The sequence below is a fragment of the Doryrhamphus excisus genome, chromosome 5 (genome assembly GCF_030265055.1).
Source record: "Doryrhamphus excisus isolate RoL2022-K1 chromosome 5, RoL_Dexc_1.0, whole genome shotgun sequence".
NCBI lineage: Eukaryota > Metazoa > Chordata > Actinopteri > Syngnathiformes > Syngnathidae > Doryrhamphus > Doryrhamphus excisus.
Genome location: NC_080470.1, coordinates 14,511,019 through 14,533,842, shown reverse-complemented (window position 1 = coordinate 14,533,842; position 22,824 = coordinate 14,511,019). Strand labels below are relative to the sequence as shown.

Genomic DNA, 22,824 nt, shown 5'->3' with positions numbered 1-22,824 from the left:
TTTCCCCGGGGGAAATACCTCCCTGCGGTGGACCGGCTCAAACATGGGTGCACCCACCCCATCCCAAACTCAACATGTCGAAACGACAGCCTAAAACATAGGCGAAAGTTGGCAAAACTCCTCTCTTAAGCAGCGTGAATGGTAGCTAGCGGGGTTAGCTTAGTTTAGCACAGCATGCTGAATTTTGTGCACTTTTCACTTCATCACTACTCATCTGACGGTGAGATCGGCTCAAGGTCAGATCACACAGAACGCAACTGCAACTGGTTGTTTGGAAGCATAAACACATGGGGAACTGTATGGAACCTACACGTGGAAATGAACTGCGCTTCCGTGAGGTAGCTTGGGTGAAAGTGCCTTCAGACAGTGGGTCAACAGTCATTGTCAAAACATGACTACTCTGCATTTGACAACACTCATCACAATCAGACAATGAAGGAAGTTGTCCGTCCCTCAGTGTCTTAGTTCTCCCCGAGGTTTCTTTCTTCCTTCCCAAGGTTTTTACTCTGTCGCTATTTCCAAAGCACTTACTTGTGGTGGAGGAAATGGAGGAAAATGGATGGGTGATGAATATAGTACTTGTAACGGAACACTCCTTTGAACTACTTGACAGTTTTTAACAGTGCAACATTGTTTTTTTCTATGTTCAGCAGAACCACTAACCAGCGGAAATACATCACATTCACCCAATCACACAGTGTACCTGTAACAGACTAAACTAAGTAGTGATAACAAAACAAATACAGACACTAACATCATACAAATTTGGCTTAACGGGGTATAGGTCGCATCAGTCAAAAATGTGTCATGACGATGACAAACAGAAGAAATATTAGTCATTAAGTTCACAAAATTCAAGGCCAATACCATTCTCACTTCGGAGGCTGACTAGCCTAAATTAACATAACAAGCTAGCAAGTCCAAATACAGTAAACCTCGGATATATCGGACTCGGATATATCGGAAATTCGCTCACCCAAATCTGTCTAGCATGTAAGGGCATTTAGATCAACAATACTATCTGCCCCAATGGCTGGACGGGACAAAAAAAAAAAAAGGAAATTCGCTCACAACGGACAGATAAAAAAGAACCGATTTTTCTGTAATGCATTTCCAATAAAAATTCATTGCATATATCGGATTTTTTATAACGGATTTCGCCTATTTCGGACAAAATCTCCAGTCCCGTTCCAATGCATTTCCATGAAATTTCCCTCGCATATATCGGATGGCCGCATCGTTATGCTAATCTTGTTGATGTCACTGGCTATTGTCTTTCTCCTGGCTCCAGATTTAGGACAAATATAAAAGTGAGTGACGTCAATAATACTAGCACAGCAGTGAATGAGATCTTAACCTCACTATTGGAAATAACGTAGGCCTGACGGGTGTAACAGGGCCTAGCTTAATTAACAATTTGTTATGCTCAGAGTCCAATAAAGTTAAATTCTCATTACCTTACGTCTCTTTTCATTGCCCAGTCCAGGTACATTGGAAACATAGTCAAGGAAGTGCCTTTTTATAACGGATAAAATCCGATTTATGCATATACCGGATATAAATCCGATATATGCGTAAAACGGACATTTTCCGGTATACGCATATAACAGATTTCACTTATATCGGACAAAACCAGTGGGAACAATTGAATTCGAATATATCCGAGGTTTACTGTAGCAAATTACTGGAAAGCAAGTTCACCGAGCTCTCGATCTCATTCTACATCACTGAATGGCAAAAGCAGCATAATGTTCACTCCTTGCCTCATGTCAGTCAATATGAATTTATATTAACTTATATATAAATACAGTGGTACCTCGGTTAACATGAAGTCACAAGTGGCATGTATTTCGGTTAACAACCAAACTTTTTTGCTAAAATGCTTGTTGAACGTCCAGAATACACCATCTTGGATCCCGCCACAAGACAAAATCTTGCAAGACTTCGACATGATCACTCAATTTTAAAAAAAAAATCTGTTATAAAAAAACAAAGTACATGTTCAGTGGTTGTAGAACATTGACATTTAGTTCCTTGATGTTTTTATGGGTTGTTTTCCATCAAAAGTAGGTAATGGTTATGTTAAATGTTCAGTTGTCCGTTCTCATGTTATTTGTAATTTTATTATTTACTATTCATTGTTGACTAACATTACATAACGTTAACATTTTTGGGTTTGTGGAACGGATTAATTGGATTTACATTATTTACTATGGGAAAAATTGCTTTGGTTTGAGCTCTGTTTTGGTTTGAGTCAGGATCTCATGGACCGGATTAATGATGTTAACCAAGACACTGCTGTATGTTGATATTTTATAGAGCCAAACTCTGAAAAGCAGTGTGATAAGAGTCTTAGAGCAGGGGTCTCAAACCAAATGCGGCCCGCAGGACACTAGTTTGAGGCCCCCGCCTTGATATGAAAGTTTAATGTTAGTGCGGCCCGCGCAAGTTTGATATGGATGCTGTATGGTATCATGTACCCAGAAAAAATTATTACGTTTGATTCATGTTCATGTTAAAGGTTAAATAACTGTTAATAGTTATCCTCCCTATCCGTGTGGAAGTGGTAAGTTTTTGGCTATTTAAGTTGAAAGGAAATAACTTGGAGGCTACCGTTTAGGTCGCTAGCTCTCTCGTTTGCGAGTTAGCATGTGTCTCAAGACTTGAGAGTATAAATATAGTCGTGTTTTGTCATGTCTGCAGGGCTCTAATAATGCTTTGTTCATTTTAATCTGAAAAAAATCATTAGGGGCGGCACGGTGGTCTAGGGGTTAGCGCGCAGACCTCACAGCTAGGAGACCAGGGTTCAATCCCACCCTAGGGCATCTCTGTGTGGAGTTTGCATGTTCTCCCCGTGCATGCGTGGGTTTTCTCCGGGTACTCCGGTTTCCTCCCACATTCCAAAAACATGCTAGGTTAATTGGCGACTCCAAATTGTCCATAGGTATGAATGTGAGTGTGAATGGTTGTTTGTCCATATGTGCCCTGTGATTGGCTGGCGACCAGTCCAGGGTGTACCCCGCCTTATGCCCGAAGACAGCTGGGATAGGCTCCAGCACCCCCCGCGACCCTCGTGAGGAAAAGCGGTAGAAAATGAATGAATGAATGAATGAAAAATCATTTGTCTACCCACCAACTATATGTGGTTTTTATTATTTGCCGTTTTATTGTTATTATTATATTTATTTATTTATTACTGATTGATTGATTTTCTTTATTCTTGATTTGTTTATTTATTTTTCATCTTATTTTGTGTAGAAAAATAAAAAGTAAGATATTTGAGAACAGTGGAATGTTTTATCAGAGCTTTTATTGTAGAAAATTGGAACCAAAGCAAAGTTTATTCATTTTTCTGTTTTTTAATAAATGCGTTTTTTTTTGGTTTTTTTTGGAAAACCTGATGCGGCCCAGTCTCATCCAGACCCTAGCTCCAGTGGCCCCCCACGTAAATTGAGTTTGAGAGCCCTGTCTTAAGAGTCTGGAAAATCGGGTAGTATTGGACAGTGAATATGCATCACCTGTTTTGTCCACACGTATGATTAGGTGTGTCCTTCATTTTGGCCAACCTCTGTGATTGTACAAATAACACAATGAAAGCCGCATGCTTAATCATTCCTGACAAGTTAATACAATGCATCCAACGCAACAAAAACCCATCCTGTTTGTTCAGCTTAGGGTCAATTAAGTGCTCAAATAATGCGGTTGGGAGTCATCTGGCAAACCCACCACAGCTTCTCAGATACATCCGAGCAATACTTCATGCATTGATGACCTGGCGCTGAACCGATTCTGCATATTACACATGCACTAAATAACCAAAAGCTCAATGACTGATTCCATGTGACGCTGCCATTCAATGATGTGTATGTAAATGTAAAAGCATTTCCTGCATTCTCAGGCCACATCTGGTTTGATGCAACGGACCTCTGATGATGCTATACTATAGCATCATCATTATAGCATCCAAAACATGAGGATACTCCACTCCCCACTCGTGATGATGGCACACTAATAATAGGCCAGAGGCCACAATGAGAAGGGCCTCTCTCCTCTGGAAAGGCAACAGGATGGAGGCACTCAGGATTGGATGTGCCAAGGAAAGAGAGCAGCCTTTTTTCCTAAGTGCACGTCCTTAAGCACAAAGGATTTCTAAACCATAGCACCGTGGATCTTCTGTATAACCAAAATTCAAATACTACTCTCTGCTCAAGCAAACATTACTCTGTATGCACATTTCCGTGTCATGCAAGTATTCTTATGTGGTAGATATTAGTTAAACATTTGCTACACAAGTAAGACATACTGCCAAGTTGAGGATGTACAGTGGAAACCTTGGTTAGCATCCTGAGTCCGTTCCAGATGGTCAGACTCTAACCAAAACCTACTCTAACCCATAGCAAATCATTGCAATCCAATTCGAATTCCAATTTGTTCCAAATGATGTTCCAAAAATGCTAACATAAAACGCATTTTTAATGTTTTTACATGCAGAAAACAATTGTAAATGCATGTAAATAATGCATGAAAGACATAAATGAACATTTAAGCTCACTGATACTGTCATTGAAGACATGATTGCCGACAAAGACATAGCATGACAGCTGCCAAAATGGAGCCAAGGAGCTAACAAACAAGCTGCCACCACCTTCCTATTTTGCTATGAGTTTTTCCTTAAATTCAATAGTGTTTCTCGCTTAATGTCTCTGTTTTTCTTATTGATCAAAGCTGCAAAATAAAACCAAAATGGAGACAAGGAAAATTGCAAGTGGCAGCACTTTGATAACAAAGGTCAGAAACACTACAGGAGTCAAGAAATAACTCATAGCAAAACAAGAAGGTGGTGGCAGTTTGTTCCAGATGGTCAAACCTACTCTAACCAAAACCTACTCTAACCCATAGCAAATCATTGCAATGCAATTCATTTGTTCCAAATGATGTTCCAAAAATGCTAACATAAAACGCATTTTTTAAGTTTTACATGCAGAAAACAATTGTAAATGCATGTAAATAATGCATGAAAGACATAAATGAACATTTAAGCTTACTGATACCGTCATTGAAGACATGATTGCCGACAAAGACATAGCATGACAGCTGCCAAAATGGAGCCAAGGAGCAAACAAGCTGCCACCACCTTCCTGTTTTGCTATGAGTTCTTTCTTAAATTCAATAGTGTTTCTCGCTTAATGTCTCTGTTTTTCTTATTGATCAAAGCTGCAAAATAAAGTAAGTAAAATTGCAAGTGGCAGCACTTTGATAACAAAGGTCAGAAACACTACAGGAGTCAAGAAAGAACTCATAGCAAAACAAGAAGGTGGTGGCAGTTTGTCTGTTCGCTCCTTTGCTCCATTTTGGGTTATTTTGCAGCCATGATAGACAACAAAAGGAGAAATTTGAGGTGAGAAGCACTATTGACTATTGACAAAACAGGAAGGTGGTGTCCATGTTGATCTCGCTGCCACATGATGTCTTTGGCAACGATCACATCTTCAATGGCGGTAAAAGTAACCTGAAACATTTATCTATCTCTTTCATTTCCCATTTGTATTGATTTAGAATTACATGCTTTGTAAAATGTGTGTTTTGTGGCTGTGGAACTGTGTTCGTTAGCCAAGAACTACAGAGTCGAGTACTGATGACATCATAGACGTACCATAAATAACATTAAGAACACAGTAGGACTCATAGTTTATTCAGAACATGACAAGACGCATTAACTGAGAAACACGCTATCCGTGGCATATGCTAGCTGAGGTTCTACTGCACATGGGTTTCTACTCAGTACTCTTCACTTGATGTACATGTTGGCAGATGTGTCACATCAACTGCCTTGATTTTTTTTTCAACTGCTTCTTTTAAGTAGCGTGCTTTCTTGGTTTTTATTGTTAATTAATGTTGGTGTTTCGCATTTCTTCACTTTTACAGCCGTGATCAATAAGAAAAGCTGAGACCTGAGGTGAGAAACATATGTTGATCTCACTGCCACGTCGCGTCTTTGGCAATAATCACGGTAAATGTCATTTTAAATTTATTTTTTTTCTCTTTCATTCATCATTGAAATGCATTTCGAATATTTTTTCTGCGTGTAAAACTATCATTGTAAAACTATAAAATGTGTTTCCAACTGTGTTAGCCAAGAACTGGAGTCAACTGCTGATGACATCATAGCCGGGCGACAGCGCTCACTTCTGCTTCATGTTTCCGTGTATTAGCAAGCTGCTAACCACAGTTGGATTCCTGAAGCATATTAATAATGTGACAAGATGTCACATTACCAGTATGCAAACTGGTAAATGGGTTACATTTTGGTATACATTTCCGACGTTAGCGGAAGCAAAAATATGCTAACCGAGATTCGCCTCTTCTAGTAGCACTTTTAACTTCATTTAACTTACTTCATTTTAAAACCGAGTCATTTGAAAACCAAGGTTTAACTGTAAAGTTCATCATTTCCCATAGCTAAGCCCAGGTTAGGCAGGTTCTGAGGATAGGGGGAGATGCACAGGATATGAATGAATGTAGTAGACATTCAAAAAAAATCAAAAAATCAAAAAAAAAAACAAATAAGGAACAAGTAAGGATATAACTTTCCCACTTTTGGACAGATTTAGTAGAGATACACAATTGCTTTAGGCAAGTACACACAATCTACACTGAAAAACCGCTGCAACCAGTCTGTCAATTATATAATAATCATTATTATATTATTAATTATTCATTCATTTTCTACCGCTATCGGTACCGCCTATCCCAGCTGTCTTCTTGGCCAGCCAATCACAGGGCACATATAGACAAACAACCATTCACACTCACATTCATACCTATGGACAATTTGGAGTGGCTAATTAACCTAGCATGTTTTTGGAATGTGGGAGGAAACCGGAGTACCCGGAGAAAACCCACGCATGCACGGGGAGAACATGCAAACTCCACACAGAGATGGCCGAGGGCGGAATTGAACCCTGGTCTCCTAGCTGTGAGGTCTGCGTGCTAACCACTCGACCGCCGTGCCGTTGTTATTATTACTATAATCATTGTTCTTCTTCTGATTATTACTACTACAGTAAACCTCGGATATATCAGACTCGGATATATCGGAAATTCGCTCGCAACGGACAGATAAAAAAGAACCGATTTTTCTGTAATGCATTTCCAATAAAAATTCATTGCATATATCGGATTTTTTCTAACGGATTTCGCCTATTTCGGACAAAATCTCCAGTCCCGTTCCAATGCATTTCCATTAAATTTCCCTCGCATATATCGGATGGCCGCATCGTGGCGCTCCGATTCGCCGAATCGTGACAGGCCGCTATACGACGTCATTTGCAGCGTTTGCAGCGTTGCCTGCGCGTCCAGGTACATTGGAAACATAGTCAAGGAAGTGCCTTTTTATAACGGATAAAATCCCATTTACGCATATACCGGATATAAATCCCATATATGCGTAAAACGGACATTTTCCGGTATACGCATATAACGGATTTCGCTTATATCGGACAAAACCAGTGGGAACAATTGAATCCGATATATCCGAGGTTTACTGTAGTAGGCTAGTATTAGCCTGCTTATTAGCTTACTTATTAGCCTGCTTTTGCCCTATTATATGAATTTTGTCAGAGATTTTTGTGGTAAAAATAAATAAATCAATCTAATAGGCCTAATGACTCCTAATGCTAACCCCCCCAGTACGAGGAGCTGCTTGCAGACCTGCCCGACATTGAGGGCCTTCAAACGGCAAGTGGCACCTGATGACCGGAAGTGGCACCCATCCCATGTCAACTTTCTTTCATGACATGAGCTACAACTACACCACACCATTTGGATTGAATATTTGGGGGGGATACGTGTGTGTGCGCGCGTGCGTGTCACCCACCTTGAACAGTCTTTCAGTCAAGCCCCTTCTGATCTGAGTCCACAAAAAGGCGCAAAAGAAGAAGAGGGCTATCTCGGTCCAGGTGATGTACGCGTTATCCAGGAGAGTCCGCCTGGAGAGATCCAGACCACACTGGCTACAATCTCTCCACGCCGTCATCATGACGCTGGAGGCTCGGCTGATGAGGTCCAAGTATCCCGGCATGGGCTCCACATCCCCGGTGTGAGCGCCCATTGTGGCGAGGAATTAAAAAATAGCAAAATAAAAAAAGGGGGGGGGTGGGGGGGCGAGGCTATTTGTCTGGAACACAGGCCGTGTAAGCTAATCCGCTAACAAGCTTGCTAGCTGACTTAAAATAAAAAAAAAGCTTGATCACTGTCTGTCTTGTCTTCGCGTTAGTCTTTGTTTTCCATATTTACGACAAGGACCCGCTCGATCGCGGCCCTTGATGTGATTTAATAAATGACAACCGGGCCTACCAGGATGTGTCTATGTACTACAATCATAGCAAAACGTGCCAAAAAGGACAATTAATGCCAACCATGATGATGAGCCACAGCGTGGAGTCTTCCTCTCGCCATCATTCCGCTGCGCACGCGTGCTGGTTAGCCGCCTTAGCTAACTTCAAACCGCTCGCACCGGACTGGAAAACAACAAACATCGGCTTCCAAGATGTCCCTTGGCTTTTTTTTTCAAAGGGGGGGTTCCTAATAAGCCACAAATACAGGCCACGCAGCGCGGGTTTGTTCCAGGCAGAAAGCCGCTATTGTGCCGCACCGACGTCGCGTCTCATCCGGGACCGTTAACTCGTCCGATTACGTAACGGATAACTTTTAGGAGCACAAATACACTAAAGCGGTATGTATGTCCGTACATACATACATACATACATACATATGACCCCCCCCTTTCAGTATCCAACGGCAGCGCTGTCGGTCCGGGATGAAGTGAGACAGCAGACTGGGCGGGCGGGGGTGGGAGGGGGCAGCCACGTTTATGCAAAAATGGGAGGGAATAAAAGAAGGAAGGTGGCGTGACGTAGCCGGGACCGCTATCTCCGTGACCGTTAGAAAGGAGCTTTGAGGATGAGAGCTGATGACAAAGGGAGCAAGAAGCAAAAAACCGCGCGGCTTCCACATACACACACACACTACATTTGTGATGACGTCCAAAGGAACGTTTCCAATAAAAAATATGGATGATGAGTGACATGTAGGACAAAGTTTTTTGCATTGCATCATACGGACAGCAAAAAAGGGCACTCATTAAAATATCATTTTGCTATCTGGGTCGAGCTTGGTTCCAAACTGGCACGTGCAAAGGGGGGGGGGGGGGGCACGTGTGTGTGTGTGTGTGTGTGTGAACATTTTATGCGGTTCAAAATAATAAATAACTCAAACACAAAAAAATAATTCAGGTCTACTCTCAGTCGGTCACATGATCCAGGTGCCCCCCCCCTCCCTTTGAACTTTGAGCAACCGCCCCCACCAAAGGTCCCAGTCCCAACCTTTGAGAGTGGCAGCCTATGTGATGAAAGGATATGACGGCCACTTTGATGCTCATGCTAAACAACACATGCTAAGTAGCTACTGTATATAGTCTAGTCTAGTCTATACTGACCAAACTATTATGGCTGCATTAAAAAAAAACAAGAATAATTAGTCTCCTAATTTACATTTATGAGATTATTCTTGTAGATTGAGATTTCTTTAATGCTTAATTTGAACAGGCATTGCCAGAGAAAGCTATGAGAATGGGGGCCTTGTGTGACCTTTGACACAAGGAGGCAAATGTAACATCACTTTTTTGCTTGTCAATTTTTGGCTTATTTTCCTCACAAATGCATGATTTTTTTCTCATTCAATGTCAGTTTTTCCATAAATCTATTACCTTTTTTTTCCAAAATTTACTATTTTATTCACAACAATAAAATTATATCATAAATTTCACTTTTTCTCATAAGTTTCAAACTTTTTTCTTGTATTTTTACAATTAGTTTCTTGTAATTTTACATTTTCCTTGTAACTTTACAACTTCTCATAAAACTTTACTTTTTTCTAATAAAATTACTATTTTCATAAATGTACATTATTTTATTGTGACTTTATTTCTTGTACATTTACAAGGTTTATTCTCATAAATAAATAAAAAAAATCTCATATTTTTTTCTAAAAGATTTATTTTCGATACTTTCATACATTTACCAAATTTTCTTATAAATGTATGACTTTTTCGTGTATTTTTACGACTTTTTTCTCAATTTTACGACATTTTTCTTGGAATTTCATGATTTCTCATGAATGATTTTTCATGAATTTTCAATTTTATTTTCATAAATTTTCCTCTGTCAAAGATTTGACTTTTTTTCTTGTATTTGTATGACATTTTCTCATAATTTTCCGCCTTCTTGTGTATTTTCAACTTTTCTGATGAATTTACTTTTTCTCATAAATTTACAATTTTATTTTCATAAATTTACCAAATTCTCATAAATGTATTTATAAATATTTATTATACAATATTATATTTTTATGACTTTTTTCTCAATTTTATGAAATTTTTCTTGTAATTTTATGATTTCTCATGAATGATTTCTCACGAATTTCCAATTTTATTTTCATAAATTTAAAACTGTCATAAATTTTCCTCTTTCTCATAGATTTATGACCTTTTTCTTGTATTTGTACATTTTCTCATAATTTTCTGACTTCTCATATATGTTCAACTTTTATGATAAATGTATTCTTTTCTCATAAATTTACAATTGTATTTTCATAAATGTATTTTCTTGCGACTTTATTTCGCATATTTACGTTTTTTCTCCTGAATGTATTTTTTTTGAGTAATTCTTTTCTAAAAAATTAATTTTATTCTCATTTTATTAAATTACATTTGACATATTTACTACTTTTTTTCCTAGCAAATTTGACTTGATTCTCGAAATAGTCCATCCTACAATACTACTTTTTTTCAATGACTTCCACTTGAGTCCCATCATATTTTAGCTTTTTTTTTGTCTTTTTTTTGTAAGAATTTTCACCCAACCTGATTTTCTAAAAAATATTTTCAAAAAGGAGAGTGAGAAGGAGGAGCCAGGAAAGGCAAAATAAGAAGACTGGATAGAACCAGGGTTGAGTTGAAAACTGGAACCATCCGGTATTTTGAAAGAGAAGTACACGTCCTGTTTTGCGTTCAAAAGGGAAGTCACTTGTCCTTTATTACGATGAGAGCGTTTATAGTGTGTGTCAAATGTCAATGAAATGAATGAAAGGAAATTTCCTTTTTATGAACTTTCACCGTGGAAACTGTAGGTGGCAACACCACTTGCAGCGCTGCCAAAATAGTCATTCAAAAAAAGCCATTCAAATAAACCAACATGTAAAAGTAACTTACCTAAATGGTAATAATGGTCAGTGATGGGAATAACGCTGTTACTTTTTTCAGGATGATTTCTATCTATTTATCATTTTTAGTTCTCATGTCAATCTTAATCAAAATGTCACCATGCAAGACCCAATTGTTTGACCCGGAATGATCTCTAAAATGAATTTACCAGTGAATGAAGTTGTTGTTTTTGAAGTGTAGTTGGGGAACCAGTGATGTATCACGGCCACATTTGGATTTATTGAACAACATGTACTTGCAGCGGTGTAGCAGTGTAGCATTGCGTTGCGTCAGACTGACAGCTGTTTCCAATATTTTGTCCATGTCGTGAATGTAAATAAAAAATGCTGTGGTGCTCCCAGATGTTTTCTACACCGCCCGTCTTCTTTTGCGGGTCATTGGTGAGCTGGGGGCCTGTACCACCCTGGACTGGTCAACAGTAAATAACAAACAAGTTTCCTATCGCTAAACTATGCTAATAAACACCCCGAGTGAGTGTTTAGTTTTGTTTAAGCGGGTCAAAAACATAAAAAATAAACAGGAAGATGTCAATGTGTGAGGGTCCGTCATGCGGTGGTGGCGGTGGCGGGAGCGTACTGCATGGCGAGCCTGTCAAACTCATTCCCCTGCAAGAAAAAAAAATGAAAAAAAAAGACCCGGGAAGTCAGTGACTGCTGAGGCACAGCTGTACACAGCATGATGCCTTCTGGTTAAAAATGGACGAGCCCTTGTTTATGTTTGTGCAAAATACATGTGTGACAAAGGCGAAAGACCCGTAGTTCCCTTTGGACGGACTCCCAATTTTTGCCAAGCAAGCGTGTCCACTAACCTTGGTGAAATAGTCCTTGAGGAAAGGATGGGACTTGTGTGCATCTTTGAGCTGGGACAGGTATCTGTTGGTCACCTGAGGAAACAATTTCATCATTCAACGTCCACGAGTCGCTCAGAGAGATGATAACCGCCGTTGCCCTTACAGTCATTTATGTGCGGCAGCCCGCTACTAATGCATTAGGACCGCCACCAATGCATTTAGGTTTAATTGTGCTTTGCGTCCTAATGAGAGCTGCGTCTACTACATTTCAATCAGTAATTGTGCAAGCATACCCGATGGCCGTGCTGCACGCGGCATCCTTGCGAAAGACGTAATCAACGGTTATCGCTTTGCGGCAATGGCTCTGAGTCAGCGGTCAGCCGCATTACTATCGCGACTTTATCTCAAACTGCAAACTCCTCACTTTGTGAGCGTGTGTGGACTTAAAACCGGCCAACATGCTGACCTGCACACTTGGTAGACGGCAGTCAAAGTGCACGGCTAAACATTAGTTGAACAGCTAACGCATTATGAGTCTACTGATCGGGGGCGGGGATTCACATTGAGAAGCAGCGCCTGGCTCACAGCTTAAGGTCCAAAGTCTAACCTCAGGGGCTTTTCCAAGATGCTGAGTCAGCACGACCAGGTTGATCAACGTCTCAGGGTGGCTGCTGTCCTGTAAAGTGAGAAAGAAAGAATGTAAGTGTACGTGGACATACACGGACCATACCAAAAAGGTTCATCATTTGCATCAATCAAATAAAATTGCCGTCCATGTATTATTATAATAATGCCACGGCTCTCATTGATCTCCTCTCTGTTTTTCACAACCAAAGTAACCTGACCTGAGATGTCAACCTCATGTGTGCATCCTCAACCCTCCCTGCCTCCTCCATCAAAAAGGACAAAATCTTTGGCACCCTCTGCTGATCAAAACCAGCCGCACATTTCTCCGCCCACAGAAGTGACTTATGACAATGATTGGTGAAATGATTTGTACAGCTGGGGCTTGACAAAGTGCAGCCCAGGGGCCATTTGTGGCACACTTTTTTTTTTTAATTGGTCAGCGGCTCTTTGTAAATATAGCATTTCAAAAAGAAAAAAGAAAAACTATAAAATTACACAAGAATAAAGTCAAAAGGTTGTAATATAGGTCAGAATTTTACGATGCTAAAATGCTAAAAAAAATATTTTAGTTGCATGAAGTTGAAATCTTAAAGAAAAATTCGTTTAAAACATTTTTTGTAATCAAATAAAGTAATTTTGAGAAAATTAAGTTATAATAGTTACAAGAATAAAGTCAAACTATGACAGTAAGACTCATGAGAAGGAAATTTACAAGAAAGTTTAAATAATTTCTAATTGTAAAAAAAATGTAATCATCAGAAGAACATTTATGAGAACAAAGTTGGAATAGTTGGAACATTAAAAAAATTAAGCAGTATTTTATTAATCTAACAAGAAAAAGTCACAATTTTTACAAGAATAAACCTGTAATATTATGAGAAAAAAAGTTGTTTTTTGTATGTTTGTTGTTCAAAACTATTATAGCACGATAAACAAACCCCAAAAAAAGCTATAATTTTTTGGAAAATTTGTTTGGGCGGAAAAAGTTACAATATTATGGGAATGAAGTCATAATTATGAGAAGAAAAATTCACAACAAGTTGAAATAGTTGGAAAATAAATTTAAAAAACAGTAGAAATGGAGGGGAAAAAGTACTTTTATGTCTAACAAAACTTGCACTTTTACAAGAATAAACCAGTAATATGAAGGAAATGTTTAAATATTTTCTTTTAAACAGTCTAAAATGAGAAACAAAACCATGTCATTCTTGGAAAATTAGGATGCAAAAAAAAAGTTATGGGAATAAAGTCAATATATCATGAGGATAAAATCAGAATTATGAGAAGACCATTTACAAGAAGCTGAACTACAATAAAACTAAACAGTAGAAACTGGAAAAAGGTTATTTTATGATAAAAGTAAAAATATTACGAGAACATTTTTTTTATTCTAACACTTTTTATATCTGACTGCTGTGCCCCGCCCTGCTTTTTCTCATGTTTTAACTCATTTAATGAATGAATGTTGTATTTTGGTGTGTCTTCTACTCTGTTTACTTGCTTTTATTCAACTCCATTCTTCTGAAAAAGTGTCTGAGTATTTTGAAAAGCACTATACAAATAAAAAATGTATTATAAAAGAAAATATATTTCAGAAAAAAGTCTGAATATTAGAGTAACAAAACAAAAAGTTGCAATTTTTGGAAAATGAGATTGTGGGACAAATGTTTGAATAATAAATGTAACCATATATATGCGGCCAAAACGTCGAAACAACCATGTCACAACACAAAAAATGGTTGTTTTACATGAAAAATCTGAACAAAAATGAGTGAAACAAATATATATATATATATATATATATATATATAATATTATATATATATATATGTGAGCCAGAAAGCAACACGATCGCCAGCCAACCTTGTCGAGCGCCTCCTGCAGCACTCCCTCAGCCTCCTCCCACTTGTTCTGCGCCATGTAACAGGCGGCCTGGCCGTTGAGGAGCAGCAGCGTCGAGGAGTACTTGTCCGACATCTCCTGGAAAATGTAGTAGGCGTCCTGCAGCTTCTCGCCGCCCTGGAACCACAAGCTGAGGGTCATCAACAGCGGCTCATAAAACAGCACCAGGAACATTGACAATGTGCCGAAAACCAACGCAAGACAGAAGATGTTGGGTGGGGGGCTGCGCTCACCACAGCTAAGTTAACCCAGGCGGTGGCTAGCTGGGTTAGCGTAGCATCCTCATCCTGCTCCTGCATCTTCTTCAGCTCCTTTCTGTCACACAGATTAAAATATGCGGTCAAGTAGCACAACATTTGTATTGTTTCCAGGTTAACTTCTTTTTACATTTGCAATTCTTACATGTTGATACTAGCAGGGGCTAACTTATTTTTACACTTTTTACACTCAAGCAAGTGATATGCTCGACGAAGACGCCATACCTTGCCAGGTCGACACGATCCAGACTCAGCAGCACCTGAATGGTCATTGCCATGCTGCAAGGAGAAATGTCGTACATCAGCTCGGCCGATCTTTACAACATGTTTCCATAGAATCACATGGCATGATATCACATTTATATGCAAAACGTTGTTATGCTAGACTTTTGGAGCCAACCACGGACCCCGAACAAATCACAACAGAGTAGACGTGGTCGAGGGAGGAGGCTGCCGAGAGGAGAAGAATGCAGATTTAGATTTATTTCTAAAAAAAAAAAAGATTAAAGACACACCTTTTTAATCAGGCTTTTAACTAATATTTTTAAACTTTTCTTATGTTTTTATCTTTTTAGTCCTATTTTATGCTTTTAGTCTTTAGCTTTTAACTCCAGTATTTCCTCAGAGGGGGGTCCTCCACACTGGGGGCGGTGTCGGGTCTGCTGAGGGGGGTGCCATCCTTGGGTCCCTTCGACACGGCCGGCTGGGGGTTCCTCCCTTTAATGTCCGCCCGTCTGTCGGAGTCGGGGGCCCGGGTGCTGGTCCCCTGATGGCACAGTGCCATGCCATGTCTCCCTACTGTGTGTGATTGTGTGTGTGTGTGTCTAGTATGGCGGGTGGAAGGGAGGGGCTTTCTTTTGTTTCTTTGTTTTTCCTTTTAATTGTAATTGTTTTTAATTCTGTAAAGCACTTTGTGTTGCATGTCTTTGCAGGAAAATTGCTATACAAATAAAGTTGATTTGATTTTTGATTTGATACCCCGTACACAACTTTCTGGAATATTTCATTGCCGTAAACTAGCCCCTGACGTGAGCAGGTTAAGGTCGCTTTCAATGAAGAAGACACTTCAACCCTTCTCTCACCACTCCAGGCTTTCTCCTTGGTGCAGAGTCCTGAGTGCGGCATCAGTATTCATCTCATGTTGGTAGATGGCGGCGGCCATGAGGAGGAAGGTGGTGTTGGCCGCATCCACGCTCTTAGCCATTTTCTTGTCGAGATCAGCGACAATAGCATCCCTGCAGTTAACAACAGTGAAGACAGCATTTAAGACAGGTGTCTCATATGGACGTATTGTCTGCTCCAAGTGAGCGCCCACACCCCTTCAAGACTGATATGGCACCGATTTAACTGTAGTTTGTACACACCAGGATGTAAGAGGAACTGGAACAAATTAGGATTTGAACTGTACCTGTTGATTTGTCCTAATCAGGTGCTACTAACACAGCGCCACTATCAGGAGAAGTATAGAGCGGTGGGAGCCACGTGCTGTAGCCCAGCAAGGTGTGCTGTATTCGGGCACAAGCTCCGAGCAGTGACCCCATGGGGGTCTCTGGCAAAACCTTTTGAATTTTTCGTGCTGGATACTGTATTTGTATTCTCCATTTTTGTCAGCACTCAATCTTCTTGCTGCTAATTGGTGATCATTTTGTTACACGTTGCCATCTTTGCCAGTTTTCTATCTAATGTTGATGGTTTATGTCAGGGTCGTTGTTAGCAATGAATGTCGAGGTAAGATTGTACCGCAAGCGTGCCAGTGCCTTTTGGACAGGACACTCGCAACATCATCAACACACCTTCACCGGCTAGTCCATGTCATTCAGGAAGGATCTAATAATAAATCAGGTTATTTGACTTTTTCATTATGATTTGACAAGGATCCTGCTGCTTTTAAGTTTAATTTGTGGAAAATGGATAGGCTACTGAGAGGGAGTCCTTGGCGCTAGTGTTTGTTTGTTGTTGCCATAGTTACAGCTGGTGTCAAACCTGTTACGTGCTATAGTTGAACTGTTTTTTTTGTGAGCTCGATGGGATAGTACGCAAGATGTCTTTGTCGGAAAGTGAACATTCGATTAAAAGTGAGCTCAGGGGAAGTTAGGCAGGAGAATAAGGGAGCACTTGATTTGCTCACCCAAGCCACTAATGTTGGCTACACAGTCAGGGGATCTGGAAAAACTGGGCTTGAAGTTCTGCTTGTGTGGCGTTTGCATGTGTGGGTTTTCTTTCGGGTACTCTGACTTCCTTCCACATTCCAAAAAGGAATGGGTTAACTCAGGGGTGGGCAAACTACGGTCCGGGGGCCACATCCGGCCCGCCAAGTGTTTGAATACGGCCCGCCCAATCTTTCCAAAGTATTTCATTTAAACTCAACATACAACCTGGCATCATGGCCTGAGCCAACCTTTTGATGGTTGTATCAATTTAGTTGACATGGTCTGTTGTTTACAAAGTGCTCCTGAAAAAAGGGACACAAGCACATAATAATAATAATAATTATTATTATTATTATTATTAGATTGTTATAACTATTATTAGAACTATTACGATTATTATAATTATTATATTAATGCTAATTATTATATTAATGCTAATTATTATATTAATTATATATATTATTGTTATATTAGCATATTTTACATAATAATAATATAATAATTATTATTTTAATGTTATTGTAATTATTATAATATTTTATTATTTTTAAAATATTTAAATATAAATATAAAATAATAAATAATAATAGCAGATTGCATGACAATTTTACAGATACAATAATACCAGGTGGACTGTTACGTGTAAAATATATAGTCTGCCCCACCCCCGTAAATTTTGTCATATCAATGCAGCCCGCGAGTCAAAAAGTTTGCCCACCCCTGGGTTAACTGATGACTCCAAATTGTCCATAGGTAAGAATGGGAGTGTGAATGGTTGTTTGTCTACATATATGTGCTCTGGCGACCAGTCCAGGATGTACACCGTCTGTCGCCCAAAGACAGGCTCCAGCATACCCCCACCCTAGTGAGGATAAGCGGCTTAGGAAATTAATGGATTTATCAGTATGACACCAAATAAGTCCCTCATATCTTCCTGATAATTTGCATACACTCCTACTAAAGATACACTAATACGGTAAAACATCTTAATCACAAATCAACGGTCCAACAGAAACTATATTTACCGCTTGCTTTCGCTTGACAGATACTCTGCAAACATCCTGACAGCTTGAAGCTCCGGCGAAGAGTTGCCCTTGATGTCATCCAGGACAACTGCATACTTCCTCTAAAACACACAATTGGCTCAAGACGGGCAAACTTGTATTGATTTCATAATACAATTACACAATTTATGAAACACCAATGCTTCATTTACCTGGGCAATGTATGCTCTGTACAAGAAAGTGTCCCGCTCAGTCTCCTTTTCTGGCGATGAATTCTATACAAGTCACAAACAAAAGCGGTGCTTAAGTGTGTGATCTCTTCTATTCACTGCTAGAATTGTTAGCCACAACATGTATGTTATTAGCACGTTAGCTCGCATTTAGAATGGATTCAGCTGACTACACAAGTAACTGGACAGCAAATCAGCGTAGCATGAAGCGCAAAATATATATTGGTGTATATATATATAATATATATAAGTGTGGTCTACCTTCACTTTCTGAGCTTCGTTGATACATTGCTGATAACTGCCGATGTAAAAGGCATTTTTAACGTCGAACAGCTCGTCAACATCGCTCTGCTGCGCCGCCATGTTGGACACACTGGACTTCCTGACACGTATCAAAAATACGTCACTTCCTCCTTTCGATAGTGCATTGTAGGGGGGAAGTCCGAGACAAAACAACACTTTTCGACGAAAACAGTCACATTGGAAAGTAAGGTTAGTCAAAATTCTACAAGTTATATACGAACAAAATATATTTTACTGGCTATAATAAAAGTTGTTTAGCTGAACGTTGCGATGTGGCAGATGATGTGAGCCGCTAGAGGGCAGCAAATTCATTTTTACTACTTACGGCTACAGAGTCGTGCCTGTCCAAAAATAAATAAATTAAAAGCAGAGTTTACATTCACGAAATCCAACCTCTTTTTTATTATAAGAGATGAAGTCCAGTAATGTAAAGCTTAATAATCTCTCAGAATACAACATAAATTGATGAATATAATGAATATATTATATGAATATTGAATTGAGTTCATTTACTTCCAATATGTTGCTGCTATTATTGTCCAAAAATGTATTAGCATTTGTTTTCAATACATTTTAGTCAACCAAAGTTTTTGAATTGCGAATAGTTTCTTTAAATGCTTTAAAATAAAAACTGGAGCGCGAGATGAGGCGCGTGGTATAGCTTGACAATAAGCCGCGCGAGGTGGGCGTGTCTATGACAGGTGGGTGGAGCGTGAAGCAATGGCGGCCTGGGAGCTGTCACTGTAGTGATACAAAACTAGTATCAATATTTAAACCAATGAATGACAAGCATAAAACCTACACAAAAGAAATAGACGAAAATATGAATAAAGTCTAAATATTAACACAAAAACATTCAAATTTAACAAAAATAAACCTAAAATATTATGGGGAAATTTTTTTTTTGAAAATCAAGTTGGGAAAAAAGTTATGTTGTGTTCGACAATAAAGTCAAAATACTATGGGAATAAAGTCATAATTTTGAGAAGAAAAAGTAACTAGAAGAGAGTTAAAATAGAAACAGTAGAAATGAAAAAAAATAGCTGTAATGTATAAGAGTAAACATTAAGAAAAAAACAAATTTTTAAGTCTAATTTTACAAGAATCAAAACAATTAATTAAAAAAAAATTATTAAAAATTGTATTTGAAAAATGCAAAGATTTAAAACAATTTAGAATTAACAATTAAAGCTGTATTTTATGGAAATAGTGGTAATAGAAAGTCAAAATATTGCAAGAAAAAAAATTTTATCTTAAAAATATGAAATATGAAAAAAATGAAAATATGAATATTGTGAGGAACATTATTTAAGAGAAAAGTAATGCTATTAGAAACAAAACAAAAAAATAAGAAAACAAAACAAACAAAAGAAAAGTTATAATATTATGAGCATAAAGTCAAAATATGAATGGAATAACATGACAACACGAGAAGAAAATGTATGAAGATTATGTTGAAAAAGTTGAATTATTTGGCATTGTTGTTGCAATGGTTAGTTTTAAGCATTGTGTTGCACACGTTGCCATAGCATTCAGCACTGGACTGCATGACGACAAACACTAGCCAGTCAATTTAGTTCAATATTTGTTTTCAGTGAAGGAAATCTTACAGTTCCTACTCATTGTTACAGTTTCCTTTGGGAATTTTCCAGCCTTGAGACATAGACCTGGACCAGGATAATTACTGGAAACATCCATGGGACAGGAGGTGGCCGAATGGAGCCAAACATCGACAGTGTCAGTACCAAGTGTAATATCGGTACGAGTAAGATAAGGTAGACATTTTGCAGTTGTCTGTGAAGTAAACTGTTTTCAACACAGGAAGTGAAGAAATGATAAGTAATTGTTGTGACAAGGCAGTGGTCATCATGGTGGTGCGTTTGGGTTGATTATTTGGGTTGATGATTCTGCAGGGGTCACGACATACCGGTTGATCACAAAGGTATCAAAACCAAAGTCAAAGTGTGTGTATAATGAACACTACCTAGCTATCATGATGGACATACAGTGTTATATCTACTCTGGTTATGTACACAACTATTGAGGACTTTTGGGTAATTATCTTTATTGAATTTATTGAACTACTTATTACTGCTTAATTTTTGTCATAATATTATGACTTTATTGGTTTTTATTTTGCTGAATCATGTTTTATTATTTTATGTATTAGTATTTTGGTTTGAAAATGTAGCCAAAATGGCCCCCGCAGATTGGACACCTCTAACATGCAACATCTTCATGTAAAGCAGCTGTTCATTAACTATACATACTACAGTTATTTCCTTTTGCATATTATAAGTCCGATTATGTGTCATATAATAAGAAATAAATAATACACGATGTGTCAATACCGTAGTATTGATCCGCTCACCTCTACGTGGGGGCAGGGAATACGCTTGATAAGCACTCCTTTCTTCAGTCCTGATTGGTCCACAGGCCCGGCCTTGGTTCGCCTCCATTGGCCCAAAACCACATCAATCAATCGGGTCATTTCCAGGTTCTCCCCCTCAAGTTTGAAACTTTTTTTCTTCCTTGCGAACAGGAATCAAGTTACAAGGAGCTGACGGAGGGAAGAAAACACTCTTTGAATAATTCACGCGTCTGTTGCCGCTACACGGTACCAAGACAGGAAAAGAGGGACGACTTCAAACCCAGACGCGACAAGCAAAAGGCGGGCGGACATGCTGTGAAACGCCGTTCCCCGCCTCGCCGGAATGAAGAGCGAAGCCATTTAGTTGATACGTTTGTGTTGCGCCTGACGGAATCAGAAGGTGAGCTCCGAGCCGCGATGCTTTTAATACTTTCTCATGGGACGTCACAAGTCAAATGTCAACTTAAAGCCACCTTTGACACGTCCGGGTCATCTCAAGAGAGGCCTTGTTGTGTTTTGGCACTGTTTGGAAAGTTCACGGTGGTCATTTCAATGGATGACTTTCATTGCCAGGGTCGCTGCATCTGCCCCATACAAAATGATGCAGTCTTGATACAGTATCAGTGTGGACAACATGCGTTGTTGTTGTGTGCTGACAGTCACAGTTTGTGTGTCAGAAACCATCATTACGTTAATGCAGAAAACGCAGTGTTAGTTTTTATTGTCCATTGATGCAGCCATATTAATGTGAACGCTGAGACTCGGTCGTTAACAGGTTTTTTTTTTCTTGTGTGCTGACAGTCAAGTACCCACACAAATGCCCTTGTGTGTCAGAAACCACCTCAATATTCACATAAATAAAAGTGACAAACTTTATTGTGCGCATTGTGAGAGTCACGTTTTACACAGATGCAGCAATACTAGTGTGAATACTGAGTCTTTCGTTTGTTGTTTTTTTGTGTGTTGTGCTGAGATTCCAGTATTCGCACTATTGGACTGGTGAAGGTGTACTTAATGGTGTGGCCTGTGAGGGGCTGAGTGAAGACTCACAAATGCAGTGTCAAACTTTATGTAGCGAATGCTGAGAATCGAGCTTTCACAGTGATGCAGTAATACCAGTGTGAATACTGAGAGTCGCTCATTAACATGGGTTTACTGTGGTGATTTGAGAGTCAAGTATCAACAGTAATGTCTTTTTAAAGACCTTTGTATGAAACTTTATGTGTGAATGCTGAGAGACAAGCATCTGATGCAGTAATACTAGGGTGAATGCTGAGAGTCGCTCTTTAACATAGATTTATTGTGGTGATTTGAGAGTCAAGTATCCACAGTAATGCTTTTTTAAAAACCTTTGTCTGCATTCTCACAAATGCAGTATGAAACTTTATGCATGAATGCTGAGAGTCGAGCTTTCACAGTGATGCAGTAATACTAGCATGAATGCTGAGAGTCGCTTATTAACATAGGTTTATTATGGTGAGTAAGAGAGTCAAGTATCCACAGTAATGCTTTTTTAAAAACATTTGTCTGCATTCTCACAAATGCAGTATGAAACTTTATGTGAATGCTGAGAGTCGAGCTTACACAGTGATGCAGTAATACTAGCATTAATGCTGAGAGTCGCTTATTAACATAGGTTTATTATGGTGTGCTGAGAGTCAAGTATCAACAGTAATGCCTTTAAAAAACTTTTGTCCGCATTCTCACAAATGCGGTATCAAAGTTTATGTGAATGCTGAGAGCCAGGCATCTGATGCAGTAATACTAGCGTGAATGCTGAGAGTCACTCATTAACATAGATTTATTGTGGTGTGCTGAGAGTCAAGTATCCACAGTAATGCTTTTTTAAAGACCTTTCTCCACATTCACACAACTGCAGTGTTAACATGTTCAAATGCTGAGAGTCGAG

General features: G+C 39.0%; 3 protein-coding genes across 4 annotated transcripts in view; 1 reads left to right on the top strand and 2 right to left on the bottom strand.

Annotated features, from left to right (window-relative positions):
- Positions 1-8,862, bottom strand: part of cers1 (ceramide synthase 1) — a 53,321-nt gene extending 44,459 nt beyond the window's left edge. Inside the window, exon 1 of the mRNA XM_058072505.1 lies at positions 7,877-8,862. Coding sequence (XP_057928488.1) covers positions 7,877-8,110 — 234 coding nt within the window. The 5' untranslated portion in view covers positions 8,111-8,862. The remainder of the gene's footprint in view (positions 1-7,876) is intronic.
- Positions 8,863-11,480: 2,618 nt separating this feature from the next.
- cope (COPI coat complex subunit epsilon) lies at positions 11,481-21,018 on the bottom strand. Its single transcript, XM_058072266.1, has 11 exons — positions 20,916-21,018; positions 18,503-18,699; positions 18,224-18,286; positions 18,033-18,133; positions 15,940-16,092; positions 15,083-15,136; positions 14,834-14,915; positions 14,562-14,717; positions 12,679-12,747; positions 12,090-12,164; positions 11,481-11,886 (listed from the first exon to the last, which is right to left on the bottom strand). The coding sequence occupies exons 1-11, from the start codon at positions 21,001-21,003 to the stop codon at positions 11,827-11,829; spliced, it is 1,098 nt and encodes a 365-aa protein (XP_057928249.1). The 5' UTR covers positions 21,004-21,018; the 3' UTR covers positions 11,481-11,826.
- The window catches only part of tnfaip8l1 (tumor necrosis factor, alpha-induced protein 8-like 1), a 56,827-nt gene continuing 52,678 nt past the window's right edge, over positions 18,676-22,824 (top strand). Inside the window, exons 1-3 of one of the 2 annotated variants that reach the window (XM_058072267.1) lie at positions 18,676-18,733; positions 20,176-20,303; positions 21,087-21,315. In XM_058072267.1, the coding sequence (XP_057928250.1) occupies positions 20,241-20,303; positions 21,087-21,315 (292 nt within the window). In that variant the 5' untranslated portion in view covers positions 18,676-18,733; positions 20,176-20,240. Of the gene's footprint in view, positions 18,734-20,175; positions 20,320-21,086; positions 21,316-22,824 lie in introns of those variants that run through there. The other variant, XM_058072268.1, reaches the window with a different exon arrangement.